The 14,399-nt window shown below is 61.1% G+C and overlaps 3 protein-coding genes across 3 annotated transcripts; 2 read left to right on the top strand and 1 right to left on the bottom strand.

Annotated features, from left to right (window-relative positions):
• Positions 1 to 249: 249 nt before the first annotated feature.
• LOC107307363 (protein Smaug homolog 2) lies at positions 250 to 5,606 on the bottom strand (the record flags this gene model as incomplete). The annotated part of the gene is made up of 8 exons (XM_085535862.1): positions 5,472 to 5,606; positions 4,378 to 4,807; positions 2,527 to 2,985; positions 1,770 to 2,015; positions 1,560 to 1,669; positions 1,371 to 1,457; positions 441 to 681; positions 250 to 357 (listed from the first exon to the last, which is right to left on the bottom strand). Coding segments are annotated over exons 2-8 (1,447 nt in total), but the record flags the coding sequence as incomplete, so codon positions are not given.
• A 278-nt stretch (positions 5,607 to 5,884) lies between these two features.
• On the top strand, positions 5,885 to 10,642 carry LOC107307367 (leucine-rich repeat and fibronectin type III domain-containing protein 1). Its single transcript, XM_015850870.3, has 4 exons — positions 5,885 to 6,249; positions 7,541 to 7,588; positions 8,305 to 9,647; positions 9,967 to 10,642. Exons 3-4 carry the CDS (start codon positions 8,314 to 8,316, stop codon positions 10,547 to 10,549), a joined length of 1,917 nt encoding a protein of 638 aa, XP_015706356.2. The 5' UTR covers positions 5,885 to 6,249; positions 7,541 to 7,588; positions 8,305 to 8,313; the 3' UTR covers positions 10,550 to 10,642.
• A 2,218-nt stretch (positions 10,643 to 12,860) lies between these two features.
• Positions 12,861 to 13,518, top strand: SYCN (syncollin). The gene has a single exon (XM_015850871.3). It carries the CDS (start codon positions 12,909 to 12,911, stop codon positions 13,302 to 13,304), a length of 396 nt encoding a protein of 131 aa, XP_015706357.2. The 5' UTR covers positions 12,861 to 12,908; the 3' UTR covers positions 13,305 to 13,518.
• Positions 13,519 to 14,399: the final 881 nt, after the last annotated feature.

The following is a 14,399-nucleotide window of genomic DNA, read 5'->3' on the forward strand; positions in this document are numbered from 1 at the left end:
CCCCCACTCCATCCCAGAACCCCCCCCCACATCCCCTACAACCCAGACCCCCCCATATCCCCTCCATCCCAGAACCCCCCCTTACATCCCAGAGCCCCCTCCCCACCACCATCCCCCTTATACCCCAGACCCCCCCATACATTCCAGACCCCCCCCCCCCCAAGAACCCAAGCCCTACAACCCAGACCCCCCCCTTCCATCCCAGACCTCCCACTACACCCCAGACCCCCCCCCCCCATCATCCCAGACCCCCCCCCATTTTAAACCCTACCTCGTGGCTCAGGCACTTCTCAAGGAGCTGGAGGTAACTGGTGATGTTCTCCTCATCAGGCCGTGATACCAACAGCTGGGTGCAGACTATAAGAGGGGGGGGGGGCACATTAATCAACACAGTGCCCCTCCCCCCAGCAGCCCCCACCCCATAGAATTCGGGCTCTCACCTTTGCCCATAACACGAGTGAACTGCCCTGGGATGTCCCCATCAGGAACAGGGGCCGCGGGAGCCTCAGTGTCTGCAGTTGGGTGGGGGGCAAAGGCATCCGCAGCCCCCCCAGGGGGAGCCCCATCGTGTGCTCCGTTAGCGGGGGGGGCAGGTGGGGGCCTGAAGGCTTTGATGGGGGTCACCATGATCTGCTGCAGCTCCTGCAGTGCTGTCCATAGGTTCCCACCTTCCAAGATGTCCTATAGGCAAAGGATTGTTATGGGGAGGGGGGACGGGGCAATTAGACAGGCCTGGGGGGCTAAAAACGATCGGAGAGCATCAGGTAAACCAACCCCCCCCCAAAACACAGCTACATGGATGTGGGTGAGACTGGGCACAAAAGTGGGGGGGGTATTACAGGGCTGCATGGGGGGTATTATGGGGCTGCATGGGGGGTGTGGGGCTTCATTGGGGGGTATTATGGGGCTTCTGCATGGGGGGGGTATTATGGGGCTTCATCATGGGGGGGGTATTATGGGGCTGCATGGGGGTGTGGGGCTTCATTGGGGGGTATTATGGGGCTTCTTCATGGGGGGGTATTATGGGGCTTCTTCATGGGGGGGTATTATGGGGCTTCTTCATGGGGGGGTATTATGGGGCTTCATCATGGGGTGGGGGTATTATGGGGTTTCGTCATGGGGGGGGTATTATGGGGCTGCATGGGGGTGTGGGGCTTCATTGGGGGGTATTATGGGGCTTCTGCATTGGGGGGGGGTATTATGGGGCTTCCGCATGGGGGGGTATTATGGGGCTTCTGCATTGGGGGGGGGATTATGGGGCTTCTGCATTGGGGGGGGGTATTATGGGGCTTCTGCATGGGGGGGTATTATGGGGTTTCATGGTGGGGGGGGGGGGGGGGGCGGTGTGGAAATGAGCCCACCCTGCTCACCTTCTCCAGTGCTTTGAGGACGCTCTGCCTCTCCCTCAGCTTCTGGATGCTGAGAGCAATCTTGTGCCTTGCCCCCTTGGTGACGTTCTGGAGGGACCAGGAGGGAGCAGAGGGGAAGGTGAAGGTTGTGGGGTGAGGATGGGGATATATGGGGTGTGGGGGGGGGGGATATGGGGCAACATGTCCGACCTGTGACTCCAGGTGATGCTCTGTCAGCGTCATCATCTCCTCGTAGGTCATCTGGGAGAACAGGGCTGCGTATTTGTGGAGCCTCAGGCTCTTCAACCAAGAGGGGACATCTAATGGGGGGGGGACATAACATGGACTGGTTATGTGGCAATGTATCCCTGCATTTCCTGACCCCCCCCCCCCCATCAATTCCTGACCCCCCCCTTTAACCTTTCATGCCACTTCCATCCTCCTGGAAGGTGTTCCGGCCACCGCTGGGCTCCTCTGTCTGTTCGCTGCCCGATGAGGCCACGCTGCTCTGGGGTGAGAGGGGAGCGTGGTCTCCGAATGGGGTGCGAGGGGGTCCCGGTTCCTCGCCGCCCCCCCCCGGCCATTCACCGCTGCCCCCCTGGGGGCTGCCAGGCACCAACGACAGGGAACGCTTCAGTGGGCTGGGGTGCAGCTGGCAGGGCAACGCTGTGGGGAGGAAGATGGTGGGTTCAGGTCCTAACACTCCCCCCTCCAAACCCAGACCCCCCCTTCCAAGCCAGACCCCCCCCTCCCCTCCAGCCCAGACCCCTTTCCAAACCCAGACACCCCCCTCCAACCCAGAGACCACCTTCCAACCCCAGACACCCTTGTCCAGCCCCAGACCCCCTTCTCCAACCCAGCAGACCCCCACCTCCAACCCAGACCCCCCCCCCAAGCCTTAGACCCCCCTCCAACACCAGACCCCCCCCCCCTCCAACCCATCTTAAGCACTCAGGCCCCCCCCAACCCTTCTATCCTCCCCAGTCACCCCCACCTTGTCCCCTTCAGAACCCATTATCCCCCCTGCCCCAGCTCCATTCTTACCCCCTCCAAACCAGACCCCCCCCCCTCCAACCCAGACCCCCCTTCCACACCCAGACCCCTGCCCTCCCCCCCCTCCAACCCCAGACCCCCCCACCCCCCCCATAGGTCCATTCTTACCCCCAGCCCCACTCACCTGTGCCCCCCAGTCCATTGCCACTGCTGGGGGGGTGAAAAGGAGGGTGACCATTCTCCCGTGGAGCAGCTTCAGGCCACGGGGGTCCCATCTCGGGGGGTCCGTGCTCAGGCCAATCGTGGGGGGCACGGCGGGGTGGGGGGGGCGCGGCATCAGGACGAGGAGGGGGACGCGGCGGTTGTGGGGTTCCAGCTAAACGCTCCTCTAAGTGCCCCAGCCATAGGGCCAACGCACTGCGGTCATCCAACGTGGTGGCGGGGTGGATGAGGGCATAGGAAAGGAGCTGCCTGCTCTCCTCCACGCAGCGGTTGCTCTCGATGGCGTAAGCCAGCACCTTCTGGAGCCTCTTCATGTACTCAGCCTTGGCGGCCGCGTTGCCTGGCTGTAATAGGGGGAGGTGGGCTAACAGCAAAGCCACCGCGGCCTCTGCTGGCTCCTGGGGCCACTGGCTGATGGCAGCTGGGGAAGGCAATGGAGATATAGGGTTAGGGGTGAGGAAGAGGGGGGATATTCCACACTGAGAGGGCAATAACATCCAGGGATAACAATAGAACATCAAACACCCCCCCCCCCCCAAAGGAGCAGAAGGAGAAAAAGAGGGACCCCCCCCATAGAGTTATGATGGGGGGTGTGGGGGGTACATATATGGGGCTAAAGGGCCACTCAATGTTATCAGGGGGGATGGCAGGGGTATGTATATGGTCCTAAAGGGCCACCCAATATTATGGGGGGGGGGATATGTATATGGTCCTAAAGGGCCACTCAGTGTTATTGGGGGGGAGGGGGGGGGTGTTACAGACATGGGCCTAAGGGGACACTCAATGTTACTGGGGGGGAGGGGTATAGGGGTATGTATATGGCCCTAAAGGGCCACCCAATATTATGGGGGGTGGATATGTATATGGTCCTAAAGGTGTATGGGGGGGGGATAAGTATATGGTCCTAAAGGGCCACCCAGTATTATGGGGGGGTGGGAATATATATATGGTCCTAAAGGGCCACTCAATATTATTGGGGGGGTGGGGATACATACATGGGCCTAAGGGGACACTCAATGTTATGGGGGGGGGGGGGGGGAGGGGTATGTATATGGTCCTAAAGGGCCACTCAATGTTATAGGGGGGGGATATGTATATGGTCCTAAAGGTGTATGGGGGGGGGATAAGTATATGGTCCTAAAGGGCCACCCAGTATCATGGGGGGGAGGGGGGATATATATATATATATATGGTCCTAAAGGGCCACTCAGTGTTATTGGGGGGGGGGGGGGTGGTGGTACATACATGGACCTAAGGGGACACTCAATGTTACTGGGGGGGAGGGGAGGGGTATAGGGGTATGTATATGGCCCTAAAGGGCCACCCAGTATTATGGGGGGGGGGATATGTATATGGTCCTAAAGGTGTATGGGGGGGGGATAAGTATATGGTCCTAAAGGGCCACCCAGTATCATGGGGGGGAGGGGGGATATATATATATATATATGGTCCTAAAGGGCCACTCAATATTATTGGGGGGGTGGGGGGGGGATACATACATGGGCCTAAGGGGGCACTCAATGTTATCGGGGGGGGAGGGGAGGGGTATGTGTATGGTCCTAAAGGGCCACTCAATGTTATGGGGGGGGGGATATGTATATGGTCCTAAAGGTGTATGGGGGGGGGGAATGTGTATATGGTCCTAAAGGTGTATGGGGGGGGGGATAAGTATATGGTCCTAAAGGGCCACCCAGTATTATGGGGGGGGGAGGAGGGGTATGTATATGGTCCTAAAGGGCCACTCAATGTTATGGGGGGGGATATGTATATGGTCCTCCACCCATTATTATGGGGGGGGGATACCCCCACTCACCGGCGCTATTGGCCTCGGCCTCCAGCAGGTGAATGTCGGCGCAATCGGCCAACGAATGTTCGAGGCAGAGCTGTAAGAACCGGGCCTGGGTCCGGGTCACCCTCTTTAATAACGACAGTAACGCCACCGTCTGCTCACATTCGTTCCAGCCTTTAAACCACCCGGCGACGATCCCGACTTGATCCCGGAACATCATGACGAGATGGGGGGGGGGGTGGGGAAGGGGGGGGTAAAGGGGGGGAAGACTCGGGCCCGGGCCGTGACCCCCCCCCCCCCCTCACATGGCGGCTGTAACGGGGCCGAGATGGGGCCGGGAGATGATGGAGGCGGCCACCGGGGCCGGGGTGGGCATGGGGTGGGATGGAGACCCCGAGGGGTTGAGGCCTATGGGGGGATCGGTAACGGGGTGTAGAGACAGGAACGGAGAGACCTGGGGGAGAAAACGGGGATGAGAACGGGAACGGGAGCAACGTAGGGCCCGGTAAGTCCCCGTAGGGCCCGGTAAGTCCCCATAGACCCGGGTAAGCCCACAAAGGCCTCGGTAGCCCCGATAGGTCCCAGTACACCCCATAAGCCCCCATAGGCACCGGTAAGCCCCGGTAAGACCTGTAGGTCCCGGTAAGCCCCGCAGGCCCCACAAAGCCCCGTAGGTCCCGGTAAGCCCCGGTAACCCAGTAAGACCCCATAGGCCCCGGTAAGCCCCCGGTAACCCCCGTAGGCCCCGGTCCCCCGTAGGCCCCGAAGGCCTCGGTGAGCCCCGTAGCCCCCAATAACCCCCGTTAAGCCCCGCAGGCCCCGGTAAGGCCCATAGGCCCTACAGGCCCCGGTAAGGCCCGTAGGTGCCGGTAAGCCCCGTAGGCCCTACAGGCCCCGGTAAGGCCCATAGGCCCCGTTAAGGCCCATAGACCCCACACTTAACGTGGACCGCGGCCCACCCGAGGGCGGAGGCGGCACCGTGGAGCGGTCACGCAAGGCCCGAGCCGGACTAGGCCGCACCGGAGCGTGTAGGCCGCAAGAACAGAGCGAAGCCCAACGGGGGGCTCTGGAATGGAGGACAAAGCTCAGGCCAGGCCCAGACCCGGCCCCGCACTCACCGCCAACACCGGAGCCGCACTCACAAGCACCGTCGCCGCCGCGCAACGTCAACGCGCACGGCACGCACGGTGCGTCACTACGTCACTACGTCACCGCGCCTCACGCTTAGCCCCGCCTTTTCCGCCGCCCTCGAGGTTGTAGCCAATGGGAAGGCGGGAGGGCGGGGAGGCAACTTCCGCCGGCGGTTTGCCCGCCCACTCCGCCCCGCCCTGATTTCTCATTGGACGGCGGTGCTGCCAATGAGACGGAGGGGGCGGAGCATTCGAGATAGCCTCGCCTCCTTCTAGTCGGCCCCGCCCTCACCCGAAGAGGGGGGCGTGGCCTAAGGTGAGAAATGGGCGTGGCCTAACGGGGAGTGGGCGTGGCCTAACGGGGAGTGGGCGGGGCGTGGCCTCGCAGGGGGCGGAGCCTCGTCCGCCGCGGCGGCGCCGCTCGGTGCTGCTGACCACGCGACCCCCCCCCCCCCCCCCCGAACCGGAACCGTGTGGGACCCCCCGGTTCGGGAGATCGGGCCCCGGCTCCGCCCCGTTCCGCCCCGCCCCGCCCCGCCCCGCCCCGGCGGCGCTGCGGTTCCGAGCCGCGGCCCTGGGCCGGCTCCGGGTCCAGCGGGCCCATCCCGAACCGCCCTTATCGTTACCGCACCGGACCGGGACCGACCCGGTACCACCCCCCCCATCCCCCATCACTTATGGGTCGCCGCCGGGGTTGAGGCCTAAACGGGGGCAGCGAAAGACCGGAGCCGCGATGGGAGTGGCCGTGGGCTGAACCCGCAGCCAGGTACCAACGGGACGGGATGGGTCGGAACGGGCCGGACTGGGCCATACTGGGCTGTACTGGGTGGTACCGGGTGGTACCGGGCCGTGTTGGGCCTTATTGGGTTGGTATTGGGCTGTATTGGGATGTGATGGGCTATACTGGGCTATACTGGGCTGTACTGGGTGGTACTGGGTGGTACCGGGCCTTATTGTGTTGGTATTGGGCTGTATTGTGATGTGCTGGGCGGTACTGGGTTATATTGGGTGGTACTGGAGCTTACTGGGATGTGCTGCTCTATACTGGGCTGTGCTGGGACCTGTTGGCCCCTGCTGGGCTGTACTGGGCCATACAGGACTATACTGGGCGGTACTGGGTGGTACCGGGCCTTATTGGGTTGGTATTGGGCTGTATTGGGATGTGCTGGGCTGTACTGGGCTGTGATGCTCTATACTGGGCTGTACTGGGCCTTACTGGGATGTGATGCTCTATACTGGGACCTGTTGGCCCTTGCTGGGCTGTACTGGGTGGTACTGGGTGGTACTGGGCCATGTTGGTCCTTATTGGGTTGGTAATGGGCTGTATTGTGATGTACTGGACTATACTGGGTGGTACTGGAGCTTACTGGGCAGTGATGCTCTATTCTGGGCTATTCTGGGACCTGTTGGTCCCTACTGGGCTGTACTGGGCTGTACTGGGCCATACAGGACTATACTGGGCAGTACTGGGTGGTACTGGGTTATATTGGGTGGTATAATGGGCAGTGATGCTCTATACTGGGCTATACTGGGACCTGTTGGTCCCTGCTGGGCTGTACTGGGTCATACAGGACTATACAAGACTATACTGGGTAGTACTGGGCCGTGTTGGGCCTTATTGGGTTGGTACTGGGCTTCATTGGGATGTGCTGCTTTATACTGGGCTGTACTGGGCCTTACTGGGATGTGCTGCTCTATACTGGGCTATACTGGGACCTGTTGGCCCCTGCTTAGATTGGGCTCTATTGGTTTACTCTGGGCCATACTGGGATGTACTGGGCTTAGATTGGGCTCTGTTGGTTTACACTGGGCCGTACTGGGCCGTACTGGGCTTAGATTGGGCTCTATTGGTTTACACTGGGATGTACTGGGCTTAGATTGGGCTCTGTTGGTTTACACTGGGCCGTACTGGGCCGTACTGGGCTTAGATTGGGCTCTATTGGTTTATACTGGGCCATACTGGGATGTACTGGGTTTAGGTTGGGCTCTATTGGTTTACATTGGGCCATACTGGGATGTGTGTACTGGTCCATACTGGTTCATCCCTTATCCCACAGGCCCCCTGGCAGCAGCCGTTCGGGATGAAGATGGAGCAGTGAGAGGAGGTGGGATGGCAGATGGGAACCACGGGCAGGATCATATATAGGGTCATATATAGGATCATATATGGGATCATATATAGGATCATATATGGGATCATATATGGGATCATATATGGGATGACATACGGGATCAGAAGGAGGGCTATGAGATCATATGGGAGTTACAGGGTCCCTATGGGGTTGGACACAGGGTTGGACATGGGGTTACGGGGTCCCTATGGGGTTGGCTGGGGGTCAGACACAGGGTTATAGGGTCGCTATGGCACTATGGGGTCCCTATGGGGTTGGCTACAGGGTCGGACATGGGGTTACAGGGTCCCTATGGGGTTGGCTACGGGGTTGGACATGGGGTTATGGGGTCAGACATGGGGTTATGGGGTCCCTATATGGTTGGCTACAGGGTTCCAATGGGGTTGGCTATGGGGTCCCTATGGGGTTGGCTACAGGGTCCCAATGGGGTTGGCTACAGGGTCCCTATGGGGTTGGCTATGGGGTCCCTAAGGGGTTGCCTGTGGGGCTGGACACGGGGTTATGGGGTCCCTATATAGTTGGCTACAGGGTCCCAATGGGGTTGGCTTTGGGGTCCCTATGGGTTTGGCTTTGGGGTCCCTATGGGGTTGGCTGTGGGGTCCCTATGGGTTTGTCTATAGGATCCCTATGGGTTTGTCTATGGGGTCATTGTTATGTGTTCACATCCTCTCCCCTTGTTTCCCCCCCAGGGCCGGCGCATGATGGCGAAGCTGCTGGTGCCTCTGGTTGTATTGGGGGCAGTGGCACAACGCTGCCCCCCCCGCTGCCTCTGCCCCACAGCCGCCCCCAGCCCCACATTACTGTGTGCCCGGACGGGGCTGTTGGCCGTCCCACCCAGCCTGGACCGTGGGGCGGTAGAACTACGGCTGGCCGATAACTTCATCGGGGCTGTAGGCAGGGCTGACTTTGCCAACATGAGCAGCCTGGTCCATTTAACCCTATCCCGGAACGGGCTGCGCCGTTTGGCACCGGGCGCCTTTGCAGATCTCCGCGCTCTCCGTGCTTTACATTTAGATGGCAATCGGTTACCGGCTCTCAGCGGCCCCCAGCTCCGCGGCCTGGCCAGTTTAAGGCACCTGATCCTTGCCAACAACCAATTGGCAGCTATTGAACCCGCCGCCTTCGCCGCCTTCGCTTCCACCGTGGAGGACTTGGATCTGTCTCATAACAACCTGCCCGCTTTGCCGTGGGACGCTGTGGCTTCTATGGCGAGCCTGGCCACCTTAACGTTAGATCACAACCTGTTAGAGCGCGTTCCTGCCGCTGCTCTGAGCAGCCTGCCCCGTTTGGCCCGATTGGATCTAACTGCAAATAGATTAAGGGCTCTACCCCCGGTCCCGGGTCCTCCAGGCCCCAGTTTAGCAGCAGGAGGGAACCCGTTGCATTGTAACTGCGAGCTGCTGTGGCTGCGGCGTTTAGCGAAGCCCGACGGCTTGGAGAGCTGCGCGTCCCCTCCATCCCTTGCAGGACGTTTGCTTTGGGCTGTGCCCGAAGAGGAGCTGGCGTGTCGCGCTCCGCACATTGCAGGAGCTGCAGCCAGCCCCAGTGCAGTGCTAGAAGGGCAACCGCTGCATCTGGGCTGCGCTGCCAACGGGGACCCCCCGCCCGCTTTGCATTGGTTGGGCCCCGACGGGCGCTTGGTGCAGAACGGCTCCCGCCGTGCTGTAGGTGCTGACGGGTCCTTGCAGCTGCGTGTTGCCACGCTGCTGGATCACGGCGCCTTCACCTGCGTCGCATCTAATGCAGCGGGTGAAGCTGCAGCTCGAGTGGAGGTTGCGGTGCTGCCGTTGCCGGTGCAGCAGCACCAACACGGAGATGGAGATGGGGAGGCTCAGAGCAACCCCAGCCCTTCAGACATGGCCAGGGCTGGAGCCAATGAGTCCGTCCATGCGGGTGCAGAGCGGCGCATCGTGGCTGCGGAGCTGACGGCGTCGTCGGCCCGGATCCATTGGCTGCCGCAGCGCCACGTCCCGGGGCTCAGGATGATCCAGATCCAGTACAACAGCTCCAGCGATGACTCCTTGGTCTACAGGTGGGGGCACATTGCTTTATAGGGGGCTCACCTTGGTTTATAGGGGGCTCACCTTGGTTTATAGGGGGCTCACATTGCTTTAGAGGGGGCTCACATTGCTTGGGTGGATAGGGGGGGTCACCTTGGTTAATAGGGGGCTTATAGGGGGGGCTCACTGGTTTATAGGGGGCTCACATTGGTCTAGAGGTGGGCTCACATTGGTTTATAGGTGGGCTTACAGTGGGGCTCACCTTGGTTTATAGTGAGCCCACCACCCTAACCCTAAACCCCCCCCTCTAACCCTAAACCCCCCCTCTAACCCTAACCCCCCCTATTGCAGGCTGCTGCCCCCCTCCACCCGGAGCTTCGTGCTACGCGATCTGGCCTCAGGTCGTGAATACGACCTTTGCGTATCGGCCCTTTACGCCGAAGCCGTCGCGGCTCCTCCCGTGTCCCGACCTTTAGGCTGCGTTCGTTTCTCCACGGCCGGGGGCTCAGCGGGTTGTGCCGCCCCCAGACCCCATTTCTTGGGGGGCACCGTCATCATCGTCATCGGCGCCGCCATCGCCGCCTCCGTCCTCGTCTTCATCCTCATCCTCACGGCCCGTTACAAAGCCGCCCGTCGCCCACCCGCCGCCGTCGCCAGCGTCTGTTCACAGACCAACGGGACCCACAGAGCACCGGAACCAGAACCGCCTCCGTTACAACCCGCAGTGATGGCGGCAGCGGTACCGGCGGTACCACCGACCCTAAACGCCTCCGGTTCCGGTGGTTCTCGAGCCTTGTTTCCCAGTCACAGCTTCCCCCGACGCTCCCGGACTCGGCGGCACGGATCGTTGCCTCGGCTCGATGCACCCGATGCCATGCCGGCACTGCGCCCGTCCTTCGGCAGCACCCATTGGATGCTCGAGAGCACCGTCTGACCGGGGGGGGGCACCCAAGGGTGCTAATGGTGGTCTATGGGGGGGGAGGTGCCTCCTTGGGTGCCCCTTTGGGTGGGGGTGGGTGCCCCCTTGGGTGTTATAGCACCCATTGGATGCTAGAGAGCACCGTCTGACCTGGGGGGGGCACCTAAGGTTGCTAACAGTGGTCTTAAGGGGGGGGTGGGTGCCCCCTTGGGTGCCCCTTTGGGTGTTAAGGCACCCTAAGGTGCTGCCGGTGGTCTATGGGGGGGGTAGGTGTCCCCCTTGGGTGTTATAGCACCCATTGGATGCTGGAGAGCACCGTCTGACCTGGGGAAGGGGCACCCAAGGGTGCTACCAGTGGTCTATGGGGTGTGGGGGGGTGCCCCATTGGGTGTTAAGGCACCCTAGGGTGCTGCCGGTGGTCTTAAGGGGGGGGAGATGCCCCTTGGGGTGTTATGGTACCCATTGGATGCTAGAGAGCACTGTCTGACCCAGAGGGGGGGGGGGGATGGCACCCAAGGGTGCCAACAGTGGTCTATAGGGGGGGGGTGGGTGCCCCCTTGGGTGCCCCTTTGGGTGTTATGGCACCCTAGGATGCTGCCAGTGGTTTATGGGGGGGGGGGGGGGGTGCCCCCTTGGGTGTTATGGCACCCATTGGATGCTAGAGAGCACCGTCTGACCAGGGGGGGGCACCTAAGGGTGCTACCGGTGGTCTTAAGGGGGGGGTGGGTGCCCCCTTGGGTGTTATAGCACCCTAAGGTGCTAACGATGGTTTATAGGGGGGGTGGGTGCCCCCTTGGGTGTTGGATGAGGTTCTGAGGTGCTGCTTTAGGGGGCTGGATGGAAGCATAAGGTGCTGAACACTTGAATGCAGATGGACCTTTGGGTGCCTCCCAGCTTCAATAGGTGCCAATGGACGTGGGGTGTGGGGGGGGTGGGGGTCTCAGGGTCCCCTTGGATGCCCCTATATACCTATGGGTGCCCCTCAGCACCCTTGGGTGCCAATGGACACAGCGGGTCCCAATTCGGACCACCTTCACACCTTTGGGTGCCCCCATTCAGCCTCAGCACCCACTCGGTACCCCCCCCCCCCCCCAGTCCCCCCCTTTCCCCCCTCCCCCCCCCGACACACGTTGCGCCTGCCCCCCCCCCGCGGTGCCTTCGGCCGGGCGGCGGCGGGGGGGTCCCGCGCAGCCCCCGCAATGTCTGCACAGATGACACGAGCCCCGCAGCCCCCCCCCCCCTTATTGTCCCCCCCCCCCCACCTCGATCTGGCTGGTCTGGATACCACGCGGGGGTCGGGCCCCCCCCCGCGACCCCCCACATTCTATTTAATGCCCCCCTATGTGCCCCCCCCCCCGTGTCCCCTCGTTTCCCCCCCCCCAACCCATCCCATTACTCCTTCTTTCCCCGTCGTTGCCCCCCCCCGCCCCCACCAGCCGCCCCCCCCCCCCCAAAACAGTGTTTAACACAAGTTTTTACATTAAAAACCTGTGCCCCCCCCCCCCCCCCTCCTCCACCCGGGGCCATTAAACCTTTTGTGTGTGAAGCTCAGGGGGGAACCTCTCTTCTTTTGGGGGGGGGGGAAGGCGGAAACGAGGCACAAACCGCGCCTGATATGCAAATGAGAGGCGGGGCCACAGCGGGGGTTGCCAGAGAACGGGCAGGCCTGGGTTAATTACTATGCAAATGAGGGGGGCGTGGCTTAATTCAACCCACCTCTTATCTCGCTTCCTAACGCTAATTACCAGCCGGGGGGGGGGCGTGGGGGGGTGGAGATAAAGGCGAAAACGAGGCTCTTGGCCACGCCCCCAAGACACAGAACGCGCTCGATATGCAAATGAGAGGCGGGGCTACAGCGGTGGGAGGAGGAGGGGGGGGTTTAGGGACACGTGGGCAGCAGCATGGCCTTGTCCCCCCCCCCACCATAGAGTATCCCGGCCTTGTATCCCCCCCCACCATAGAGTATCCCGGCCTTGTATCCCCCCCCACCATAGCGTATCCCGGCCTTGTCCCCCCCTCCCCCTCGTTTCATGGCTGGGAACGACCCAGGTGCGGCTTTTTTTGGGGGGGGGGGGGGTGTAAAAAAGGACGTCGTGTCCCTTTATGTGGGTTATGGTGCCATATGGGGCCGCTCCCAGGGGGTTGGTGGTCCCAATTTGGGGGGGGGGGGGGGGGAGGTCAGGACCAGCCAGGTGGGTCCCTTCCCATGAAGGAGGGGGGGCTGCAATGGAGTGGGTAAGAGGGGGGGGGGGGGATAGATACGTGGCTGTGCCCCCCCCATATCCTTGCCCCGCCCCCCGTATCCTTGTCCCCCCCCCCCGTATCCTTGAGCTCCGGTATATAAGGGCTGTGAGCGCACCGAGGGCACGGCGCGATGGCGGCGGTACTGACGGCGCTGCTGGCGGCGATACTGACGGTGTGCGGGGCTCAATGCCCGACCCCGGCCGACCTGAAACCGACTAACGGGACCCGGCTCTGCGCTCAGCTCTACACCGAGGACAGCGTCTATTACGATCGATGCTGCGCCGGTGACTCGTTGGCGGTACCGCCCGGTTCCGATGTGCCCTATATGCCCCCAGGGTGGGCAGGGAAGGTCTCGTCGTTGGTGGTGGGGACGAGATGTGAGCTGACCGTGTGGTCCAGGGTCGGGAAGGAAGGAAACAGCAAACGATTCACGGCTGGAGCCGTCCCGCGGCTGCAGGAGGTGAGGAGGGGGCTGTTCAGGACCTGGAATGATGCCATCAGGTCCTACTACTGCAAGTGTAATTGAGGAAGGCAATGCGACGCTCGGGGATGCTCTGCGGGTCAGTGTGGGGCTGCAATAGTCAACGTCGGTCAATGGGGCTCAACGTCGGTCAACGGGGATCAATATCGGTCAATGGGAGTCAACATCAGTCAATGGGGGTCAACGTTGGTCAATGGGGCTCAACGTTGGTCAATGGGAGTCAACATCGGTCAATGGGAGTCAACATCAGTCAATGGGGGTCAACATGGGGCAGAACCAGTCAACGTGGGATCAATGTGAGTCAACACTGAGCAGAACCAGTCAACATGGGTCAATGTGAGTCAACGCTGGTCAACGTGGGTCAACATGGGGCAGAACCAGTCAACGTGGGTCAATGTGAGACAACACCAGCCAACATAAGTCAATGTGAGTCAACGCCAGACAACACGGGTCAACATGGATCAGAACCAGTCAACGTGGGGTCTGTGTGAGTCAACACTGAGCAGAACCAGTCAACATGGGTCAATGTGAGTCAACACCGGCCAATGTGGGTCAACATGGAGCAGAACCAGTCAATGTGGGTCGATGTGAGTCAACACTGAGCAGAACCAGTCAACGTGAGTCAGTGTGAGTCAACACCAGCCAACGTGGGTCAACATGGGTCAATGTGAGTCAACGCTGGTCAACATGGGTCAACATGGAGCAGAACCAGTCAATGTGGGTCAATGTGAGACAACACCAGCCAACGTAAGTCAATGTGAGTCAACGCCAGTCAACGTGGGTCAACATGGATCAGAACCAGTCAACGTGGGGTCTGTGTGAGTCAACACCAGCCATCAACGTGGGTCAACATGGGTCAGAACCAGCCAATGTGGATCAACACCACTCAATGTGGGTCAGCGTGAGTCTACATGCACCAAGATGGGTGAACACGGCCTCATCCCACAGCCCAGCACATCACGAGTGGATGCAGACCACCACCAGTCTTTGCACACCCAAGTGAGCCCACGTGGAACAACGCACCCCAGTGTGTCTATGGGACCCACACCAGCCCTTCTGCCTGAGCCCACGGACCCCTATTAGGTTAGCAATAAGAGGATCCAGCCCCCATAACCCCATAACCCCCCTGACCCCACGCCA

Source organism: Coturnix japonica, unplaced genomic scaffold (genome assembly GCF_054131305.1).
Source record: "Coturnix japonica strain WE unplaced genomic scaffold, WE-NBRP24 Scf204, whole genome shotgun sequence".
Lineage (NCBI taxonomy): Eukaryota > Metazoa > Chordata > Aves > Galliformes > Phasianidae > Coturnix > Coturnix japonica.

Excerpts from the sequence above, each read along its gene's own strand:
- SYCN (XM_015850871.3), top strand. The coding sequence starts at position 12,909 with ATGGCGGCGGTACTGACGGCGCTGCTGGCGGCGATACTGACGGTGTGC.
- LOC107307367 (XM_015850870.3), top strand. The coding sequence starts at position 8,314 with ATGATGGCGAAGCTGCTGGTGCCTCTGGTTGTATTGGGGGCAGTGGCA. Across the intron at positions 9,648-9,966 it reads GATGACTCCTTGGTCTACAG|GCTGCTGCCCCCCTCCACCC; the intron begins GTGGGGGCACAT and ends CCCCTATTGCAG.